The sequence below is a fragment of the Microcebus murinus genome, chromosome 7 (assembly GCF_040939455.1).
Source record: "Microcebus murinus isolate Inina chromosome 7, M.murinus_Inina_mat1.0, whole genome shotgun sequence".
Taxonomy (NCBI): Eukaryota; Metazoa; Chordata; class Mammalia; order Primates; family Cheirogaleidae; genus Microcebus; species Microcebus murinus.
In genome coordinates this window covers 104,508,408-104,533,091 of record NC_134110.1, presented here as the reverse complement: position 1 = coordinate 104,533,091, position 24,684 = coordinate 104,508,408, and the positions used below count along the sequence as shown (strand labels likewise).

Genomic DNA, 24,684 nt, shown 5'->3' with positions numbered 1-24,684 from the left:
TAGGTTAACGGATAGTCAGGTGGGAAATGGGGATTCAGACTTAAGTGGTCCGATTCTGATTTGCAAACTGACCCCTCACTACCCTGTTGTATCGCTCTCCAACTGACCCCCATAGCATCTGATGAGAGGAACTGACCCCAGGCCAGACCTTGCACTGACTACCTACAATGTCTGACATGAAGCCCGGGGAAAGACTAGCATGAAACCTAGGCTTGTGCCTTTATAGTCATCGGATAAGCATTCAGAGCAACTGTCTGGCATCAAAGGACAGGTGGCTTAGAGCCTGAGGTACCTATTAGGTCACCTACAGGGGCTCCTCACTAAACAATCTCAGCCAGTTCACCCTTCCAGGTGTTATTAACTGCTCCACAAACTTAGAACATTTTTGTTTGCACAACCTGTGACAACTAACATAATAAATAATGCCAAGGGACATAGAACCTTTAGTTTTTTTCTTTTCCTAAGCATTTAAAAAATTAATATTCGAAGTAATGCTTAATAATATTTAGATAACAGTTTTAACATCTAGATGAAAATAGAATCTCCTTCTACCACCATCACTCTGATTAGTGAATAAAGAGGAAACAAGATCCAGAGTTCCCTGGTCATTGAGCCTTGACCCACTTACAGCAGATGCCAACTTAAACATTAACATTATTCTGTGTTCTAGTGCTACAGAGAAATTGCAAAGGTGAAGTTAAAATAATGAAAGTCAATATTAAATGAAAAAGCCAAAATTTTATTCAAATATGAGTCTCTTATGTCAGAAAAAAATTCTAAAAAAACTTAAAATATGTGTCATTTTAAACCAGCATTAGTTGGTTCAACATGACATTAAAGCAATATAAGAAAGTATAAACTTTTTATAAACATGAAGGTCAACAATGAGCAAATTTCTTTAATAGGTGTGTTCATTCTATTTAAAATATTTGCAAGTAACTGATAAATTACAAACACTTAAATGGTGCTTCACACTAAAGTAATTGGCTAAATGAATGAACTAGAGCTTGTTTTTATTTTTGTCACTTACTGTTTCATTATAGTCACAGTTCTGTCCCATTTTCCCATTCTTGAATGAATTTTTTGAATGAATTCAAACTTCTGTCACACTTTGATCCTTTTCTTCCTTCTTCCCACCCCATTTTTAAAATATATTTTCACTAGCATTCTTTATCTCAGCGATTCCTTTCTCACTTCTTATAGGATTCTATTAATAAAGGACTTAACAAGTACAATTGTAGTGTCAGTAGTATGGATTTTTTCTCTTGGTATTCTATAAAAGTCTTTTTGATCATTTAGGAAAAACAAATCTCAGATGAACAGGGTTTGTGACATAGATATTCAAAACATAGAAGAAAATTTAAAAAGCAGTTCTGAATGTTTGTACTCTTTTCAGGACACATTATCATGTTCCTCGTGGCCAACGTCTCCAGGCTTGAGGTGGGAAAAGCGGTGGTGCGATCTCAGACTCATCCCTCTGCTTCACTCTCGCTTCTCTCAGTATGTGCCCGGGACGGATCTGAGCCGGTGAGTCCATGTTCCTAAGCTCTGACTTTTTGTCAATTACAAAAGAGACCTTTTAATATAATCCAGCCTTCTGGTTGTAGCACAGTCCAGTTCTGTGCGAACAGCTCCTCAGCACAAGCACCCTCCTGCAGCCCTTCTGTAAGTGCACTGGCACTCCCTGCCCACCTCCCCACCACCTCCCTGATCTCCACAACTACCAATCCACTCTTCATGTATATTGTTTTGTCATTTCAAGAACAGTGAATGGAGTTCTACACTCTGTAATCTTACTGAATTTTAGGGTACATGTAATAATTTAATACATTCATATAATTTATAAAGATAAAATCAATATACCTGGGATATGTATCACTTGAAATATTTGTTTTTTCTTTATGCTAGAACCATTAGAATTCTTCTTTTCTAGCTATTTAGAAATATATAATAAATTATGGTAAACTATAGGTGTCCTACTGATGTATCTAACATTAGGTCTTCTTTCTTCTATCAGACTCTGTATTTGTACCCATAAATCAGCTTCTCTTCATCTTCCCCACCCCCTACCCTTCCCACCCTCTGGTGACTTAACAATCTACTCTCTATCTTCCTGAGATCCACCTTTTTAGCTCCCACATATGATTGACAATATGTGATAATTGTTTCCCTGACCCTGGCTTATTTCACTTTAAATTATGATGTCCAGTTCCATCTATGTTTCTGCAAATGACAGGATTTGATTCTTTTTTATGGCTGAGTAATATTCCATTATATATATATATATATATATATACACACACACACACACACACACACACATATATACATACCACATTTTCTTTATTCATTCAGCCGTTGATGGGCACTCAGGTTGATTCCTTATTTACACTGGTGTGAATAGTGCTACAATAAACATGGGAGTGCAGATGTCTTTTTGACACATTGATTTCCATTCTTTTGGGTATATGCTCAGTAGTAAAAATTCTGGATCTTATGGTAATTCTAGTCATAGTTTTTCGAGGAATCATCATACTGTTCTCCATAATGTACTTTTACATTCCCACCAACAGTGTATGAGAGTTCCCCTTTCTCTGCATCCTCACCAGTATATTATTGCCTGTCTTTTTGATAAAAGCCATTTCAAATAGGGTGAGATGATATCTCACTGTAATTTTTATTTGCATTTCCATGATGATTAGTGATGTCATCATTTTTTCATATATTTATTGGCCATTGGTATCTTTTTTTGAGAAATGTCTGTTCAAATCTTTTGCCCATTTTTAATTGCATTATTTGGGTTTTCTTATAATTTAATTATTAATCCCTTATTTGGCTTTTTTGCTATTAATTTATTATTTATTATTATTTATTAATCCCTTATTATTAATTCCTTGTCAGATGGATAGTTTGCAAATATTTTCTCTCATGCTTTCAGTTGTCTCTTACCTTTATTGATTAGTTCCTTTGCTGTGCAGAACGTTTTTAGTTTGATGTGATTCCATGTGATTGTTGCCTGTGCTGTTGAGATCTTACACCAGCAATTTTCCCAAACCCATGTCTTGGGGGTTTCTCTGATTTTTTTTCTGGTATTTTCATAAGTTCAAGTCTTAAATTTAAGTCTTCAATTCATTTTGAGTTGATTTTTATGTATGGTGAGAGAGTTCTAGTTTCATTATTTTGCATATAGTTGGCCAGCTTTCCAAGCACTATTTATTGAAGAGACTGCTGTTTATTTGTTCTTGGCCCCATTGTTAATGATGAGCTGGCAGTAAATGCATGGATTCATTTGTGGGTTCTCTATTCTGTTCCATTGGTCCATGTGTCTGTTTTTTCAGTCAACATAATTCTCTGAAGATTTTTCCAAGTAGTTTTATTTTTTGATTGTTCACTCCTTTTGTTTTTTTTTTTTTTTTGAGTTGTATTCCATGGTTGAGATGTATCACACTTTAAAAAATTCATCCTTTAAAGGACATCTGGGTTGTTTCTAGTTTTTGACTATTTTAAATAAAAATTCTATGAATATTTGTATATAGATTTTTGTGGGAATATACATTTTGATTTCTTTGATAAAATACTTGATCACAACTATTGGGTTTACGATAATGGCACACTTTGTCTTTTAAGAAGCAGCTAAATTGTTTTCCACAGTGACTGTATGATTTTATGTTCCCACTGATTTGTATGAGTGACCCAGTTTCTTTATTCCGGCCAGTGTCTAGTGTTGTTGATATCTTTTATTTTACCATTCTAATAGGTGTGTATATCAGTATACATATGTATATCTCCTTTGGTGCAGTGTCATTTTACGTCTTTTACCCATTTTGAAATTAATTCTTTTTTGCAGTAGAGACTGCAAAAAACCACATTTTTCTAAAAGTTGACATAATATTTTTTAAAGTCCTTTTTCTCAATATACTAGCTTTTGTGTTCTGTTTTCTTTATTTCCTTACTCTTTCTAATAAATATATATTTTATTATTTCATATTCCCTCTATTAGATTGTTACATATATATTTTTTATTATTGTTTTAGTTAATGCCTAAACATTATAATTTAGACTCTTTCAGAAAATGTTAGAAATTTAGAACACTTTAATTCCTCTTTCATTTTTTATTTTTAGGTATATTTTAATATATTTTCATGATATGTATATATATATTTTTTATTTTGGCATATTATGGGGGTACAGATTTTAAGGTTTCATTAAATGCCCATTTCCCCCCCTTCTCCCAAAAGTCCGAGTCTCCATCATGACCATCCACCAGATGGTGCACATCTCACTCGTTATGTATGTATAGACCCGCCCCCCTCCCCCCTCCCACCTGCCCAATACCCTATTACTGTAGTACCTATGTGTCCACTTAGGTGCTACTCAGTTAATACCAGTTTGCTGGAGAATATATCTGGTTCTTGTTTTTCCATTCTTGGGATACTTCACTTAGTAGTATGAGTTCCAGCTCTAACCAGGAAAATATAAGATGTGCTATATCAGCATTGTTTCTTAGAGCTGAATAGTAATCCATGGTATACATATACCACATTTTATTAATCCATTCTTGGATTGATGGGCACTTGGGCTGTTTCCACAGCCTTGCAATTACGAATTGTGCTGCTATAAACATTCGAGTGCAGGTGTCTTTTTTGTAGAGTGTCATTGGATCATTTGGGTAGATGCCCAGCAATGGGATTGCTGGATCAAATGGTAGACTCACTTGTATTACTTTAAGGTATCTCCATATTGCTTTCCACAGAGGTTGAACTAGTTTGCAGTCCCACCAGCACTGTAGGAGTGTTCCTCTCTCTCCGCAACCACGCCAGCATTTATTGTTTGGAGATTTTTTGATAAAGGCCATTCTCACTGGGGTTAAGTGATATCTCATTGTGGTTTTGATTTGCATTTCCCTGATGATTAGAGATGTTGAGCATTTTTTCATATGTTTGTTGGCCATTCTTCTGTCTTCTTTAGAAAAATTTCTGTTCAATTCCTTTGCCCAATTTTTAATGGGGTTATTTGATTTTTTCTTCCTGATTTTCGTGAGTTCTAAGAATATTCTAGTTATCAGTCCCTTATCGGATGCATAGGATGTAAAAATTTTCTCCCATTCTGTAGGTTGTCTGTTTACTTTTATGACTATTTCTTTGGCTGTGCAGCTTTGTAGTTTGATCATGTCCCATTTATTTATTTTTGTTGCTGCTGTGATTGCCTTTGGGGACTTCTTCATAAACTCTTTGCCCAGGCCGATGTCTAGGAGAGTGTTTCCAACTTTTTCCTCTAGAGTTCTAATAGTTTCATACCTTAGGTTTAAGTCTGTTATCCAGTGTGAGTTGGTTTTTGTGAGAGGTGAAAGGTGTGGTTCCTGTTTTAGCCTTCTACAGTTGGCTATCCAGTTTTCCCAGCACCATTTATTGAAAAGGGATTCTTTTCCCCAGCGTATGTTTTTGTCTGCTTTGTCAAAGATGAGATGGCTATATGAGGATGGTTTTATATCAGGATTCTCACATCTGTTCCACTGGTCAATATTCCTATTTTTATGCCGATACCATATTGATTTAATTACTACAGCTTTGTAGTATAGTTTGATATCTGGTATATTAATGCCTCCCATTTTGTTTTTGTTGCCTAGAATTGCTCTTGATATTCAGGGTCCTCTTTGGTTCCATACGAAGTGTAAAATTATTTTTTCAGTATCTGTGAAGAATGCTGATGGAATTTTAATAGGTATTGCATTGAATCTGTAGATCAGTTTGGGTAGTATAGACATTTTGATGATATTGAGTCTGCCGATCCACGAGCATGGTATGGATTTCCATCTGTTTACATCCTTTGCTATTTCCTTCCTCAGTGTTTCATAGTTCTGCCTGTAGAGGTCTTTTATGTCCTTGGTTAAGTATATTCATAGGAACTTTAATTTCTTTGTTGCTATTGTGAAGGGAATTGAGTCTTTGATTTGGTTCTCAATTAGATTGTTGTTGGCGTATATGAATGCCTCTGATTTCTGTGTATTGATTTTGTATCCTGAGACTTTACTAAATTCATTGATCAGTTCCAGGAGTTTCTTGGTTGAATCCTTGGGGTTTTCTAGATACAATATCATATCATCAGCAAACAGTGAAAGTTTGATCTCTTCTGCCCCTATTTGGATACCTTTGATTCCATTTTCCTGTCTGATTGCTGTAGCCAAGACTTCCAGCACTATGTTGAACAGAAGTGGAGATAGTGGGCAGCCTTGTCTGGTTTCAGTTCTAAGTGGGAATGATTTCACTTTTTCCCCATTCAGTATGATGTTGGCTATGGGTCTGTCATATATGGCTTGTATCATTTTTAGGTATGTCCCTTCTATGCCTATCTTCTTCAGTGTTCGTATCATGAAAGGGTGTTGAATTTTGTCAAAAGCTTTTTCTGCATCTATTGAAAGAATCATGTGGTCTTTGTTTTTGCTTCTGTTTATGTGGTGAATTGCATTTATAGATTTGCGTATGTTGAACCATCCCTGCATCCCTGGGATGAAGCCCACTTGGTCGTGGTGGATTATTTTTTTGATAAGTGTCTGGATTCGGTTAGCTAAGATTTTGTTGAAAATGTTTGCATCTATATTCATTAGGGATATTGGTCTGTAGTTTTCTGTTTTTGTGGCATCCTTTCCTGGTTTTGGTATCAGAGTAATATTCGCTTCATAAAAGGTGTCGGGGAGGTTTCCGTTTTTCTCGATGTTGTGGAATAGTTTCTGCAAGATAGGTACTAGTTCTTCTTTGTACATGTGGTAAAATTCAGGTGTGAAGCCATCTGGACCGGGAGTTTTCTTTTTAGGGAGATTTTTAATTGCTGTTTCTATTTCAGCTGTTGCGATTGATCTGTTCAGGGAATCTGTTTCTTCCTGGTTGAGCCTACGGAGGCTGTGTGTTTCTAGAAATTTGTCCATTTCCTCCACATTTTCCAGTTTATGTGCATAAAGATTTTTGTAGTATTCATAAATTGTATCTTGTATCTCTTTGGGATCAGTTGTGATATCTCCTTTTTTATTCCTGATGGAGCTTATTAGAGATTTCTCTTTTCTGCTTTTCGTTAGCTTAGCCAATGGTGTGTCAATTTTGTTTATTTTTTCAAAGAACCAACTTTTTGTTTTATTAATCTCCTGAATAGCTTCCCTGTTTTCAATTTCGTTTAGTTCTGATTTGATTTTGTTGACTTCACTTCTTCTGCTGGGTTTGGGGTTGGTCTGCTCTTCTTTTTCCAGCTCTTTGAGTCGTTTCATTAGATTGTCTATTTGTGATCTTCTTGTCTTTTGGTTATAGGCATTTATGGAGATAAACTTTCCTTTCAGAACTGCTTTAGCTGTATCCCAGAGGAGTTGATAACTTGTCTCTCCATTGTCATTTTCTTCATAGAATTTTTTTATTTCTGTCTTGATTTCTTCATTTATGAAGTAATCATTTAGTAGGAGGTTGTTTAATTTCCACGTTTTTGTGTAGAAATGTGAGTTTCTGTTAGGGTTGATTTCTAGTTTTATTCCACTGTGATCTGAGAAGGTACATGGTATGATTTCTATTTTTTTAAATTTCTTGAGATTTTCTTTGTGTCCTAGGATATGGTCAATCTTAGAGAATGTCCCGTGAGCTGATGAGAAGAACGTATATTCAGTGATTTTTGGGTAGAATGTTCTGTAGATGTCTGTCAGACCCAATTGTTCTAGAGTTTTGTTTAAGTCCATTATTTCTTTATTAATTTTCTGTTTCGAGGATCTGTCTCGTGCCGTCAGTGGGGTGTTGAAATCTCCGGTGATTATGGAGTTGCTATTAATCCATTTGCTTAGCTCCAGTAAGGTTTGCTTTATGAATCTGGGTGCACCTAAGTTGGGTTCATATATATTTGAAATGGTTATCTCTTCTTGTTGGACTGTGCCCTTCACCATTATATAATGACCCTCTTTGTCTTTTACTACTTTTGTTGGTTTAAAAACTAAATCGTCTGAAATTAGAACTGCCACACCAGCCTTATTTAGGCTTCTATTTGCTTGGAATACTGATCTCCCCACTTTTACTTTTAGTCTATATGCATCCTTGCAGGTTAGATTTGTTTCCTGAAGACAGCATATACTTGGCCTGTATTTTCTCATCCTTTTAGTCAGCCTATGTCCCTTGAGTGGAGAGTTTAAGCCATTCACATTTATTGAGAGAACTGATAGGTAAGGTAGATTACTGATCATTCTGTTGGGTTGGATGTTGTTGCTATGATTTCTGTCTTGAGCCATTGTAATATCTGGCCTTTAATATCTTTGGGTTTTGGTTGTTTTTATATTCGTGGGTTATTATTATGATGTTCCGTGCGTAACGCTGTTTTAAGTACTTCTTGTAGGGCTGGTTTGTCTTGGTGAATTCTCTGAGCCTTTGCTTGTCTGAGAATGTTTTTATTTCTCCTTCATATATGAAGCTTAGTTTTGTAGGGGATAAGATTCTATGCTGGGCATTGTTTTGTTTCAAAAGAGTGAGAATGGGGCCCCAGTCTCTCCTTGCTTGTAAAGTCTCATTAGAGAAGTCTGATGTTATTCGAATTGGCTTTCCCTTGTATGTTACTTGCTTCTTTTGTCTTGCAGCTCTTAGAAGGGCCTCTTTAGTTGATACTTTGGTCAGTCTGATGACTGCATGTCGTGATGTCTTCCTGTTTGCATTGAATCTCCCAGGGGTCCTCTGAGCTTCTTGAACTTGTATATCAAGATTTTGAGCAAGGCCTGGGAAATTTTCCTCTATTATATCTTAAAACAGCTTGTCCAACCCTTGAGTGTTGTCTTCTTCCCCTTCTGATAAGCCTATGACCCTCACATTAGGTTTCTTCACATAATCCCACAGCTCTTGTAGGCTTTGGTCTTTTCTCTTGTTTCTCTGCTCTATTTCTGTGACTGATTTATTTAATTGGAGGGTGTTATCTTCAAGCTCTGAGATTCTTTCTTCTGTTTGATCTACCCTGTTCTTGAGACTTTCCACTGTATTTTGTAGTTCCTTGAATTGATTCTTCATTTCCAAGAGTTCGGTTACACTTTTCTTCAATGTGTCTATTTCTTTTCCCATATCCTGGAGGCTTTTTGTGGTTTCTTTGTGTTGGTTATTGAGTTGTTGTTGCAGCTGGGTGAGTGTTCTTATGATCCACATACAAAATTCCTCTTCTGTCATATTGGTTGCCTTATTTTGGTTGGTGTCTGTTTCTAGGGGCCTGGTGCTCCTCTTTGGGGGTGTGTTTTCCATTTGGTTCTTCATATTTCCTGAGTTCTTTCACTGATTCCTTCTCATGTCAATCAGTTGTTGTTTCTTTCCTTAAGTTATTGTTTGGGTATTCACACACCTTGTTTAGTGTCTGAGGCGTTAGGTGGTGTCTGTGGGTGAGATTCGACCACTCCCTGTATATTGAGTCAGTGGGTGCCATGGAAAGATTGTGCAAGATGCCGTCCCTGTCCGTAGGTGGCGTTTGCTTGGAGGAACAGGCTATGCTGTTGATTTTGTGTCCTGTTATCAGCTCTTGTTCTGGGCGGAGCTGGGTTGGGTAATCCTGCCCTCAGGCAGTTAGCAGGGGGCAGGCTAGGGAAAGCTGTCAGGGCGGGGCTGGAATGGTCCCGCTCAGCCAGAAAGTCTGGGTGTGGGGGTGGGGCTGTCTGAGACCCGCAGTCTGGAGCGGGTCTTGCTTCTTTCCACCCTCCCCAACTCTGCAGCTACTCCTGGGCCTCTGCCAGCAGTCCAGACTACAAGCCACCAGGCCTCCCCGCACTGTGATGCTGGCGGGGAGGTTCCCTGCACAGGAACGCCAGCTGGGTTGGGCGCACGGCCTCCTCCTGGGAGGAGGGTTGCCCTCTATGATGCCGATCTGCCCCTGGAGGCACACACACCTCAGTAGGCTGTTCACATATAACCCTTCTGTGCCCCGGGCAATGCTAGCCCTCAGTGCAGGGGATCTGGTCTGCAGGTCAGACCTCTGGGTCCCAGAGTTCAAACTGTATTCCCACCAGGGAGAGGAGTTCTGGTCCCAATTCACCCACAGGGACCCCAAGCTTGGTCTATGTCTCTCAGCCTCTGAGTTGGCACCGTTCTCCTTGGAACACCGTGCCAGCAGCACCTGGGAGGGCGGGCGGCTAGGGAGCTCACAGTCTGAGTTCCCCTGAGTCAGCTGTATGGTCCCAAAAGGGAAGGTCCCGTTCCCTGGAGATGCCTCTGGCTGATTGCTGTATTGTCTCTCTGGGCAGCCACGGGTAGGGTCGGTGGAGGGGAGGAGGAGGCATTAAGGCGCCTGCCGCGCGGCTCGGGTCTGTGCACACGGAGGTGCCCAGAGGAAGTTGGGAACCTGGTGCCACGTCTGCTACAGGCTCACCGCTGGCTGGCGGCGGCGGTCTCTGGGCTGAGGTCTGCAGGTCTCTCCACCCACTGGGGAGCCCACCAGCAGTCCCAAATGCAGGGGAGGGGAAACAGCAAATCCACCTACTCTTGCCTCTGGTCTCCGGGCTGCTCCAGTGGTCTCAGCCTCCAGTTCTCCTCCGAAGCCTCCTCCCGTGGAGTCTCTCCGGGTGTCAGGTACCCCTCCTTCCGGCCCTCGTCCGCTGTATGCTCGTCTTCTTGCTTCTTTCCTCTAATTTCTGCTAGAATCTGTCTTTTCTGCAGAGACACTCTGTCTGGCGGTGTTATTCGTCCGCCATCTTGCGCCACCCCCTCTACTGTGCTTTTATGATATGTATATTTTAGATGCTTCAAAATATTATACTATTACTTTCATATAACTATTTATTCAAGTGTATCTTACCTTTAATTTTTCTCTTTGTTCCTTCTTTTTGGTTTTGTTTTTCTTCTGCCTTAAGAACTCTCTTAATATTCCTTTTAATGCTATTTTTAAAAAATGTACATAGTGGTTTTCCTTTTGTTCTGTTTTTACTTTTTTAAAATGCAGTTACATTATGGTAAGGCATTTAGCTAAGGCAATTTCCAAGAAAAAGGAATTGTTTGAATGATTCTAGAGGATTCCTTGCATTTTTATTTTTATGGCACTTCACCACATCAATAACTTTTACCAGCAGAATTACACTCAATTAAATATTACAGTAAAAAAGCAGCTGCAAACATGGCGCTATTCAGAATGGATTTCACAGATACTCAAATTCAGGAGCTAATGTATTGTTCACTTATTCACTTAATCAATATGGACTGAATGTCTGTAAGTGGGAGGAATTGTATTTGGTCCTTTCCCTGAGGAAGCTCATAGGCTAAAGAGGTGGTAGATTCAGTGCAGGGGAGAAAAAAGAGAATAAATAAATGGCTCATGATGCGAATATATATATATATATATATATATATATTTAGCTCAAAACTTAGGATATGATTTCTTGGTTGTTTTTTGCCAAAGCTCATAATACTAACTTCAATGATTACCTTCAATGATACCTGTCAATTTTAATTGTGACCAGGTTGTGTTACTGTCACATATTATACTATTGTATAGATATGAATAAAAACATTATAATTTTTTTTTATTATTAAGTATTTAGGGAGTACAAGTGCAGTTTTGTTACATGCATATATTGCCCAATGGTGAAGTCTGGGATTTTAGTGTAACCATCACCTGATTAGTGTCCATAATACCTATTAGGTAAATTCTCATCCAATAGCTGCCTTCCTACCCCTCTACCCTTTTAAGTCTCCAATGTCTATCATTCTACTTTCTATGTCCATGTGCATATATTATTTAGCTTCTGTTTATAAGTAATAGCATCTAGTATTTGACTGTTTCTGAATTATTTCTCTTAAGATAATGGCCTTCAGTTTCATTCATGCTGCTGCAAAAGACACAATTCCATTCTTATTTATAGCTGCATAGTTTCCATTGTATATACACATCACATTTTTCTTTTCTAATCACCTGTTGATGGACACTTAGGTTGATTCTATATCTTTACTATTGGGAATAGTGCTGCAATAAACATGAATGCAGGTCTCTTTTTGATATAATGATGTTTTTTCCTTTGGGTAGATACTCAGTAGTGGGATTGTTGGATCAAATAGTAGTTCTATTTTTTACTTCTTTGAAAAAATATCCTGACTATATTCCACAGAGGTTGTGTTAATTTACATTCCCACCAACAGTGTTTAAGCATTCTGTTTTATCTGCATCCTTGCCAAACTCTGTTTTTCTTTTACTTTTTCCTAATAACCATTCTGACTGGTGTAAGATGTCATCTCATTAATTTGTATTTCTATGATGGTTAGAGATGCTGAGCATTTTTTTACGTTTGTTGGCTCTTTGTATGTCTTCTTTTGAAAAAGGTCTGTTCATGTCATTTGCCCACTTTTTAATGGGGTTATTTGTTTTTTTTCTTGTTGAGTTGTTTGAGTCCCTTGTAGATTCTGGATTATCAGACCTTTGATACATAATTTGTGAATATTTTCTTCCATTCTTCAGGTTGTCTATTTACTCTGTTGATTATTTATTTTGCTATGGAGAAGCTTTGTAGTTTAAGCCCCATTTATCTATTTTTTTTGTTGTTGTTGCATTTGATTTTGAGGTCTTAGTCATAAATTCTTTGCCTAGGCCAATGTCTAGAAGAGTTTTTTCTAGGTTTTCTTCTAGAATTTTTATAGTTTCTGGTATTACATTTAAGTATTTAATCAATTTTGAGTTAAATTTTGTAAATAGTGAGGGATATGGGTCCAGTTTCATTCTCCCACATATGGCCTATGGCTATGGCACTGGGTACTTGTGTCAGTAGATGGTGTATTTTGTGCAGTTCAACCTTCAGGCCGGTAGGTCTTTCTTATGGGTGAGATCTGGCTGGGGCAGAAGCAGATGGGTACATTCTTAATCTTTGTTTTCCAGGAAAAGCTGCCGGCTGCTTTAAGCAGTGGGCTGATCTGTGGAATGTATAGTGGCCTGAATTCCCTGCTCAACCCCTGAAGGCAGAACAGAGCTGGGCGGGGCTGAACCACTAAGCCTGTCCTTGCATATTCCAATGGCAGGCACCAACACCAGCTGTGGCAGCGGGTGTGGCGGGCAGAGTTCCTAATGGATTGTGCCGAGGTCTCTATAGTGAGGTCTACAGCCTAGGCAGGCAGGCAGGAACATGATTTGCTTCCCTCTCATGCCCCTGTCCTGGCACTTGGGACACTCAGGGGGAACAGACATGGCTGTGTATCTCCAAGCTGCAACTCGAGTGCTGCGAAAGACACCTTCCCCCGTGCAGAGTCCCTCTGTCCCAAACACACAGCTTTGCGGCTCTCTTGCTCTCCACTGCAGGAACGCTGCTGCTCTGTGTAGAGAGAGGGAGAGGCGCCACGTTTAGTGGCACCCCTGCTGGTGGGCATAGCACCAGCGGCCGAAGCCGTACTTAGCCCTAGAAGGGCGATGCTCCGCGCCGCGCCCTCTGGGAGCAGCTGCAGCTTTGTCCGCAGCAGTGGAAATACGGGGGCGGAGAAGTCCCTGATCTGTGGGGCAGGAGAAGCATACTCCCTCCTTGCAGAGCTGAGCACAGCATGCATGTCTCCACTGGAAGCAGCACAGTCACTCCCCGTCCTCAAGCTGGGAGCTCCGGGGCCCAGGAAAGCGGGTGTCTGGTGTCCTTCGTCCCGGGGGGTGCCCTCTTGGCGCGCTGTGCTCCCCCTTCCCTTAGCGCGCCCTGCTGGCCAGACCACCAGAACCCCTGCAGCTCCCCGGGGTCTGGCTGGCCCTTGTGGCTGCCGCAATCCACGCGGGTGCTGGGAATGTCTGCGGGGGCTCCGGTGATGTGGAGGCACAAGGGCTGAAGTTCCCTGGGCAGGACACAGTCCCCCAGTGGCTGTGCCCAAAGTATGGCACGTGGCACGGCAGCTTGAGCCCAGAGGGAAGGCCAGCGACTCTGCTGCGACCTGACAGTCTGGGGTAATGCCCTTAAGAAGTCCTGAAAATCGCCTCCCACAGCAGTGTTTGGGTCTCAAGGGCGGAGGAGCTCTCGCACAGTTCTGACACTGGTCTGCTGCAGGGACGGGGAGCTAGAACACTCCCGCCTACCTTCTAGAGGAAGTACCAAGTCCCTCAGGTTCCTCTTCAGTGTCTGCCAGCCTCTTGCTTCCTTCTTATTTTCTGTGCCCAACCTCTTCCCTGAACCTCTGCTAGACTCCAGCACTCTCCCTTCGTCCGTCAGGATTTTTCAGCTGTAACTTTGGTTGTTCATTCTGAGGAGAACTGGCGCTCCTTGTCTCTAGTCAGCTGTCTAGCGTCCTCACCTTCACAATATTTTTCAGTGATAAGAAAGTTTATGTTTATCATATTATAATAATGCTGATTCAGCCATAAATATCTGCTTTACATTCTGAACCATTTCATAATTGCATATTACTGCAGTGTCCATTGTGTTAGACTAGGAAGTAGAGCTTATGGGAACTTTGGATGCTTTAATCTCTTCAAGTTTTAGTTTCTTTATGCACAGAATGAGTATATGAAAATATATGTGTTTTGTGTGTATAGTAGACACATATATGTTCTATATTTGAGTTTTAGAAATATAGCATTTATCTCTATACTCTCAGTATATACATAGTTTATGTATACATAGTTTATGGCTCAAAAATGATCAATAAATATTTATTACATGAGTTTTTTTAATTTTTAAAATTTTTTTTAATTTTTATTTTTTTTAGACAGTCTCACTCTGTTGCCTGGGCTAGAGTGCCATGATGTCAGCCTAGCTCACAGCAACCTCAAATTCCCAGGCTGAAGCAATCCTTCTGCCTCAGCCTCCTGAGTAGCTAGGACTACAGGCATGCACCACCATGCCTGGCTAATTTTTTCTATATATTTTTAGTTGGCCAATTGATTTCTTTCTATTTTTAGTAGAGATGGGTCTCGCTCTTGCTCAAGCTGGATTCGAATTCCTGACCTTGAGCAATCTTCCCGCCTCGGCCTCCCAGAGTGCTAGGATTGCAGGCATGAGCCACTTTACATGAGGCCATATTACATGAGTTTTAATGAGAAATAATTCTATCTCCTAGTTTATTCTTTTGGTAGAAATATCATCTACTTCATGCTTCTTAAACACTATGAAAATTAATACCATTGAAATGAAGCCTACTGATTGTACTTAAAAAAAATCTCAAATGACAGTAGGATCCCTAGTTTCTTCCCAACGTGCACCCCCTTTTAATTCTGAGATGAGGACAGTTGAGCTGGTGAGAGATGGGGCACCATGGATGAAGATTGGTGCCCAAGAGAACTGTGCTTTCAATAATGCAAGGATCCTACAATGGGTCTCTACCAATAGATCCACGTATGAAGATGTCTCATAATAAACACTCAATTCATGGCTGCTCATTGAAGAATGGGACTTTTAGGAATATATATTCCTAAAAGGAATTCCTTTTAGGAATGAATATTAGGGGAAGTGAGGAGGAAGCAGAATCTGGGAATTATGAATCAGAAAAGAAGTAAATAGGCAGAAAAAGAAAAATAGTAACTATGATGCCATAATTTCAGAAGTTATTTCAAACAGAGTTTTAAGGAGAAGAGAGTGGTTGATCATAGCAACTACAGAAGAGAAATACTGAAAGAACTGAGGAAGAGTGATTAATTTTCAGGTAACTTTGAGGAGAATAATTGTAGGAGCAAATTGGATAGAAAAATAGTTTGTTATGAGGATATTGACAGTAACAGAAGGCACACAGGCCAGGATTTGCTTTCATAAAATGGTATGAGGGAAAAATGGCATGTAAAATTCAAACATATATGGTCATGGTTACCATTCGAGGGGAAGGAGTAGATAGCAAAGATGCTAGGAATGAGAAACAGCACTTGGCTCTGATGCAGCTTACTCTTGCAGTTTCTCCATTCTAATGCTACATGCAGTCCTGCACAAGTGGACACAGACACTGAACTAACCGACTTTGTTACATTTTTGCAAATTGGCCCGCAGGTCCACAAGGACTGTGCTCTATGTAAATTAGAAACACTCAATGATTACGAAACATATTCAACTAAAAAGCATCAAGATCTTATGTGATCTTTCACCTGCTGCATGAGCCATGCAAGTGTCCCTTTGTCTAGCACAATATTCACAGGTGCTTCGCATGCTCACCTACTCATATACAACTATGGCGTGGGGTTAAGGAAGAAGGTGTCATAATGCCCATAAGATGTATAACTCTTTCTGAGAAAGCTCACACCTCTTTTGAACAACTCTAGACTAACTTTTGCACAGTTCTTTCAACCTAGGGAAAGTTATCTTGCCAAAGAGTTCCTATTCATTTAATTTCTCATTTATGACACATTTATTCAAAGACGCAAGTCTATCATTAATGTTAATTTTAATTTTTTCTATATCCAGAGAGGGGACAGTATTCCAGGGAGCTTGAGTATATCTGGAAAATTGAAAAAAAATTAATAAAGAATAAACTTTGAAGGAGCATATTCCAGTAGGCTTTAGGTGCAGATGAAAAGCTTCTAATTGATAAAATGATACAACAGGTATTTCTAAAATCCATACATTTGAATAAAAAATAAAGTTAAAGACATACAAAAAGGTGCTTCTACCAGCTGGACATGAGATACTGAAGAGTTGGAAGGCAAAGTTACATGCTCAGAATGACCTAGAGAGAGGCAGGTTCAGGATTCAGGAGTGTAAAAACACAGAAACTATGCAAGAGCTGTTATCCAGGAAGAGATGAATAAATGACAACTGTGTAGGAATGAGAATCTGTAATATGTATGGCTCACTGACCGCTGGGAGGGCAGAAAGAAAGTAGACAAGAGCAACTGCAAATTCTGGGTTCCCAGAGACTGATATTGGAACTTCTTTGCACAATTTATAACTCTTGCCAGGGAATCCTAGGAGGAAAAGGCTATGATTTAATTAAATTAAAGTTATTCAGGGCTGGGAATTAGTAAGTTAGGAACAGCTAGAGGTCAAAGTGACAGGAAATTCTAAAGTGGAAAAAAAAGAAACCCACATAATTTGTATGGATGAACAGGAAGCCCAGCCTAGGGAGAAATGCAGATATATGCTGAGTGTATTCATGGACTAGGATAATTGGAAAGGTTAAAAAAGATCAGAAAGAATTAGTTAATTTAGTGATATGGAAAGGAAAAAGTTATAAAGAACAGAAATCTCAGAATTCAGGTCTGACATTGGAGCTGTCTTGAATAATACTAGATCTCAAGTTAGCAAAAGCAGGGGATTGCTAAAGTAAAGTGGAGATGGATTTTCTTTTTGTTTTTGTTTTTCAGTTACGGATTAAAGACTGAGCACTGTACTTATACCGGGAATGATAGAAGGTAGCACACATGGCTTTTCCTTCAAGGAGCTTGAAGGAAACTTAGTAAGAAAGCACAGTGTGTAACAAGTATACAAAAATATTCAATACAGGGGGAAGGAACACTGCAGTAAGGGAACCAGGAAGTCCGGTAGCACACAGGTGGGAGAGATTAATTTTAAATACATATATTATAGAAAATGTGGATGAGGTGGCATCTGAGTTAACTTCTTAACATTTGAATTGGGTTTGACAAGTAGAAATAGCACAACTAACATTTTAAACAGATTTTTAGGTGTTAAGAAGCCCAGTTCACAGTCTTCAAAACACGACCTGAGGTTTACGGGATATGTGCAGCCTTCTTCGTTTTACAGAAGGAGAAACCGCAGCTCAGAGAGTTTCGTGGTGTTTACAGTGACCTGACAGGTGGGCAAGTTGGACAGAGGGGCATTTTAGATAAAGGGACACAGGGGAGACAGACACAGTCACATTGAAGCATAGGGCCCATTTGGGGAATGAGTTGTCTGGTTATTAGGGAATGATTTATCTTATTAGAGAGTAAATTATCTGCTTTCAAATCATGAGATGATGGATGAATTTAAGGTTTGTAAAATAAGTAACAAAAATGATTTTAAAAAGCTCCTGACATATCTAAATGGTTTAGGTTTTGTGCCTGAAAAATGAAAGAGATAATGAGGCAGTGAACCCAGGTAGTTCACCCAGGCAGAAACCCCCGGCCTGTGGTATGCACTTGAACTCAACGAGAAATAGAGTGAAATGCTGGAATCGCCAACCTGAGGGGCTCTTCTTATTTCTTCCTTTATTTCAACAACACACCCCCCTAATTGGTACTCAGATCACATAAGTGGCATCTTTTCAATACCATCTGAGTCAGTGTTCTGCCCTATGTATATACAGAGGGCCCCCCTGTGGGACAGATTCTTTCCCTTGTCCAGTTTGTGTATTGTGGTACTTTTCTCACATTTCTTCCTTTTTCCATTTTCTTAAACACCAGAAAGAGATATGTCTAAAATATAAATACAGTGTTTTTATTACAATGCTTAAATACTTCCATTGGCTCTCCTTGGCACTCCGGGTTAGGTAGATGTGTGGTATTACAGCATGATTCGTAAAGGCTTCCTGATTCCGCCTTGCATGATCGTAACTTCATAACCTGCCAATTCTGCACATTCGTGTGCAACATGCCAAACGACCTGCATACCTCTTGATGTGCCATTCCTCTAATATTTGTTTTTTGGATTAATTACCTCCTGTCTAATACCTGTGCTTTCCCTCGCCTCCCCAACTAAGTTATTTCACTACTTCAGTGCAACATGCTGGAGTAATTTTGACTTTATCCTCTCCCTCATAATTCATTTTTAAAAAGCACATATTGAACCACATCCTTCCTAATGCCTTTAAAAGTCCCTTTGGAACTAACGGCTCCATTTTTAACACTCACTATCACGTGTTTATTTCCATTCCATTTCACCTCATATGTTACCAGTTATGTTACACTCTCCTCGGGGCCAACAGGACCACCCATGCCACACAGATCTAACTATGGGAGGCTTCAACGTGAAGTGCAGCAGTGGCTCCCTGCAGACTTCAACCTCCCTGCGTGACATCCAAAGCCCACCTCCCTCGGAGCCTGTCTGCTTTTCCATGGTGATCCCTTAGAACTCTGCCTCATGAATGCGGTATTCCAGCCACTCCAAACCTACACATTTTAGTCTCTGCAATTCTTGTTCTCTACCTGCACTGATTACTCAGCAAAATACTTGTTAAATTTTTAAAATATTTTATTCTCATTTTTTGGGGGAAATTGAGGCACAACTAAGTGGATTAATTTGCCAATACTTTACTTAGTAGCAGAAGCAGAAATATAATCCAGATAACTATAATATGTGTTATCTGCCTATTTTTAAGAGGTCAGATGTAATCAAAGAAACTATTCAGCTATTCCACTTAGATTCATGAAAGGGCTTCCATCAATTTTGAGGAGTAGAAACAGAATGTAAAAAGTGTTGTGCATTAACATAATAAGTCTATGTTTATAAAAGATTAGCCTTTGGGACTTATTCTATCTAGGGACTGTGTAACATATATGATTACATAGATTGCAGATTGGATCTAAGTGTATTGACTTTAGTCAGCTAAAAATATCTAGCTGCCACAATTAATTTAAAGCAGAAAGAACAAATATGTTCAAGACATGCTTTAATTTATGATACATGAAGCAATGGTTATGATAATCAGAGAGTGGAAAGAAATGTGTATTACTAGACTCAAATTATTTCTCATTTTCCATGGATGATTGAGCTTCTGTCTGGATATTTTAAATGTCTTACTCACTGTTAAACATAAAAATTAATGTTAAAAATGTAATGTGAAGTTATAATATTCTTTTCATGCAAGAAGTATTTTGTCTTGTTGCAAATTCAAAAGAACCTTATTTCAAAGAGATGGACAATAGGTATACTTGTGAAATGTGTTTAATGTACTTTTATAGAGAAAGCAAGAGGTATATCTGAGCACCTCCCTGTGTTCAGTAGAAAGTGCTGTGTCAAGGATATGAGAAGCAGTCTCCCTAAAAAGACTAATAAATTGGATGCACAGATCCTGTTCTGTGTACCCAGCTCCGAGTCAGGAAGGCAGAGTGACAGAGGCCCAATGGTGAACCTGAGCCAGACATGCGCTGTGGGTTTTCCTTTGGGGAAGTGAAATCATATCTAATATCCACAAATACCTTGTTACAAAACTCAGAAGAGCCAGGAACGGTGCTTATTTGGAAAAAAACATATAAATGTATACAATTTACATATCATTTTAAATACTGAACTTTAGAAGTTTTCTATTGCTTCATAACTGGCTGGGACTGAAATATAGTTTGCGAATTTTCTGAGGTGTGACACCACAGAGTAATTCTAAAGCATGAGGCCTTTGGCTTGCTTCCATTCATTTTGGGATTTTATCTATTCCTGTCAATTAAACTTATATCTAAACATTGTAAGAGCTTGACATAGGGAAAAAAAGTGAATCATTGAAGCTGTAGCAAGCATCTTTAAATTGTATAGAACTTTTGTGAACAATTTAGGATGGCATAATGTAATTATCTCTTACCAAAAAATTTAAAAAGTCAATGAAAGACCATAGGGATAGTTAATCTGATCATTGCATTTAAAAAAATTGGTGCTACTGAAATTCGTCTTACATAAATTAAGACAATGATCATTTAGACCTGTAAAGGAGGTATAAGTCTCTTGTCCCAAACTGTTTTTGAGAAGATGAATGAACTGAGATTGTGAATGAATAACAACTGACAGCTGGCAAGTGCTGAAGCTCATTTAGTGAAGTGAGTTTTTATACGGCATTTAATATGGTTTGCCTGTGTCTGTGATCTTTCTAAGTCAGAAAATGCATTGATCAAATGTTAGGAGGAGATGATGGTAGCCAAAATAATAAATAAACTATGTGTAATTTTATGGCAATCTGGAAAAAGAATGCTTCTACAATTTTTTAGATTCTCTTCCATTTACATAGGACATATTTTACAAGTCAAAGTTTCTCCACAGTTATCTGAGGATGCTTTCTACTAATTTGAACTTACATGTTATCTGGGTCTATCTTTAGTGTTCCATTTAGAAAAGAAATTTTTATAAAGGCAAGTAACCAAATATGAATTTGGAAGCTGACATTTATATTGTTTAAACGAAGAGCTTTCAACAGATACTTTCATAAATTGCAAATAGATGAATGACTTGTTGTTTTGATCTGATTTGTTCTGACGTATCTGCAGGCAGAATGCCTTTCAAGTCATTGCTGTGGACGGCGTCTGCAGCGGCGTTATCCAGTGCCTCTCCGCTGAGGACTGCATGGACTGGCTACAAGCAATAGCAACTAATATTTCAAACCTCACAAAGCACAACGTAAGTAGTGATTCAAAGACTACCTGGCCATACCGTTTCTCAGCCTGTATAAAATTTCTCAGTATATCTGTAACTTTACATCAACTGCTTGGTATTCTAAGAATGAACTCCCATCCATCATGAAAACTATTCTGAACACCTATGAAAGAAAATTGCCCTGAGAGTTCTGTCCCAGTTTATCAGTTCAATAATACTCTTATGTAGGTTTGCATCTCCAAACGTCATAAGCAACTACGTTAGTTAAGGAAATCAAGGCAAGTATTTAGTATATAAACACTAAATATAGTTAAATTTTTCTGGACTAATATAATACTAAGTTTCAAGAGAGCATATTGATTTACCTTTAGTGATCTTAGAGTTTCAGCTGGGAATGTTGGAAGGAGTAGGAAGCTGTGGGAAGAGAAATAACGTGGAGCCTGAGGATCTTGCACAGAACAGGAGCAGTTAGGATGTCACTGTGGGATCCAGTAACTTGCATGTTAGAATCTGGCCTACATTGTTAGGAATGGCTTCTCTACGTTTGCTCTTTCCACTGCAATCTTTTTTCCATTCCCCATCCATATGTCTCTCCATGGGTACTCTCTTCTCGTTACCATTATTCTTTAATAATCTAGCCAATCCTCTCTCCTTGTTATTTCTAGGAGAAATATTGTCTAAAAATATATACAAAATCATAACCTCACTTCATTGAGTACTGATGCAGGTACATCTAGTATTCTGTTTTAGGAAAGGATCCTAGATACCACACATGCCTTTGTCTTAATGCTCTGCTCATCCCGTAACTGTTCCGTGCCATGTTGGGGCATCAAACAATTCCCAAGGGAAATTCAGAAGTTTAATATAGAAATGGTTCACAACAATACATAACTATCTCACCAACTCATGAACAACAAAACTGTTTTTATGTAAATGACTCTTTAGACCCAAGTTTCTTTGCACAGATTTTGCTTTGAAATCTAAGTTAGGATGGTGGCAAATATGGCTTTCCTAAAAATAGGAGGCCTGGCAGCCGCTAAGAGACTGACTTGTTTCCAGTACAGGGCTGTTTCAGACAATGCCATCATGAGGTCATGCGTGTGGTGATGGGATACTCTGAAAGTTGACATGTTTAGTTTTACCAGGCAATGCCAGAAGCTTTCCAAATGGCTGTACAATTTGCCCCGTCACTCTTGGTAGCTGACATGTCTCTTTCTGTAGCTCATTCTCAATACTTGGTGTCATCTTGCTTTTTTAATTTTTGGTTGTTTGGTATGTGTGAAATCGTGTCTCCACTGTGAATAAAGACAGATGGAGTTTTTGAGTGGTACCTGAATAGGTGCAAATATACCAATCTTTACCTAGAAGCATCGCCCGACAGGTGTGACCTAGGTATGGTTGGCTTGGGCAAAAGTCAGCTGCTCATTCCCAGCCCAGTGTTTGGTTATCTGGTTGTGTCATCATGTTAGAGTTGGGGTTGCGCAAGAGGACAATAGTTTTCAGATTAACAAAAAAAAAAAAAAAAAAAAAAGGAAAAATAGGAAGAAAGAAAAAAAGCAGTTTCTTTGTGGATTGTAGTCTTTCCTTCCTCTGACTTACACAGATTTTTCTTGAGTTAAAGGCACTAGAAAAATCCCACATGACAGTATTGCTGTCTATTTCGTTACAGAAATAATTAGAGTGCCTTAAAAGAGTGCCACAGGCCTATATTTATGAGAAAATTATTTTCAAGAAGAAAAGAATGTTAAATTTTATTTATTTTTTTATATTCCATTGGGGTTTTATTTTTTTATTATTTTTATTTCTTTTTATTTCAGAATATTACAGGGTTGAAATGCTTTGGTTACGTATATTGCCTTTGCACTACCAAGTTGGAACCACAAGCATGCCCAACCCCCAGACATCATGCATTGTACCCATTAGGTGTGAATTTACCCATCCCCTCCTCCCTGCTCCCACCTGCCTTATGCCTTGTGAATGATACTTCCATAAGGGCACATAAGTATTGATCACTTAGTCCCAATTTAATGGTGAGTACATGTGGTACTTGTTCTTGTGATATTTCACTTGGAAGAATGGGCTCCAGCTCAATCCAGGATAATACAAGGGGTATTATCAGTTCATTTGTGATATTTCTGTGATTTGTGATATTTCTGTGATATGGCTGAGTAGTACTCCATGGTATACATGTACCACATTTTATTAATCCATTCATGTACTAATGAACAATTTGGTTGTTTCCATATCTTTGAATTGTGAATTGTGCTGTTTTGAATATCCGAATGTAGGTGTATTTTTTATAGAATATCTTTATGTACTTTGGGTAAATACTCACTAATGGAATTGCAGGATCAAATGGTAGTTCTACTTTTAGTTCTTTGAGGTATTTCCATATCACTTTCTATAGAGGTTATACTAGTTTGCAGTTCCATCACCAGTGTAAGAGTGTTCTCATCTCTCTGCATCCACACCTACATTTGTTGTTTGGGGAGTTTTTGATAAAGGTCATTATCACTTAAGTTAAGTGATATTTCATTGTGGTTTTGACTTATATTTCCATGATGATTAGAGATGTTGAACATTTTTTCATATGTTTCTTGGCCATTAGTCTGTCTTCTTTTGAAAAGTTGCTGTTCATGTCCTTTGCCTACTTTTAAATGGGGTTGTTTGGTTTTCTTGCTGATTTTCCTGAGTTCTATATAGATTCTAGTTATCAGCCCTTTATTGGATGTGTAGCATGCCCATATTTTCTCCCAATCTGTAGGTTGTCTATTTGACCTGATGATAGTTTCATTGGCTGTGCATAAGCTTTTAAGTTTGATCAGGTCCCATTTATTTATTTGTGTGGTTGTTGTGATGGCCTTTGGGGTTTTCTTCATAAATTCTTCCCCTAAGATGATGTCTATACGAGTTTTTCCAACATTTTCTTCTAGAATTCTTATGTTTTTCCAACATTTTCTTCTAGAATTCTTATGGTCTCATGCCTTAGGTTTGAGTCAGTTATCCACCATGAGTTGATTTTTGTGAGAGGTGAGAGGTGAGGATCCAGTTTCAATCTTCTATATGTGGCTATCTGATTTTCCCAGCACCATTTTATTGGATAAGGATTCTTTTCCTCAGTGTATGTTTTTGTCTGCTTTGTCAAAGATGAGATGGCTATATGAGGATGGTTTTACATCTGGGTTCTCAGCTCTGTTATATTGGTCTATGTCTCTGTTCTCGTGCCAGTACAATAGTGATTTGGTAACTATAGTCTTGTAGTATAGTCTGGTAAACTGATGCCTTCCAATTTGTTCTTTGTGCTTAAGCTTGCTTTTGATATACAGGGTCTTCTTTGGTTACATATAAAGCCTAGAATTATTTTTTTCTAGATCTGTGAAGAATGATGCTGGTATTGTGATAGGGATTGCATTGAATCTGTAAATCACTTTGGGTAGTATAACATTTAACAATGTTGATTCTGCCAGTCCATGGGCATGGTGTGGTTTTCTATCTTTTTACATCCTTTGGTATTTCCTTGCTCAGTGTTTTGTAGT

The 24,684-nt window shown here is 38.7% G+C and overlaps 1 protein-coding gene across 4 annotated transcripts in view; it reads left to right on the top strand.

The window, feature by feature from the left end:
• The window catches only part of SNTG1 (syntrophin gamma 1), an 836,056-nt gene that overhangs the window by 595,938 nt on the left and 215,434 nt on the right, over window positions 1-24,684 (top strand). For all 4 annotated transcript variants that reach the window (XM_076005316.1, XM_076005315.1, XM_076005314.1 and 1 more), the window contains 2 exons: window positions 1,397-1,527; window positions 21,043-21,172. In XM_076005316.1, the coding sequence (XP_075861431.1) occupies window positions 1,397-1,527; window positions 21,043-21,172 (261 nt within the window). The remainder of the gene's footprint in view (window positions 1-1,396; window positions 1,528-21,042; window positions 21,173-24,684) is intronic.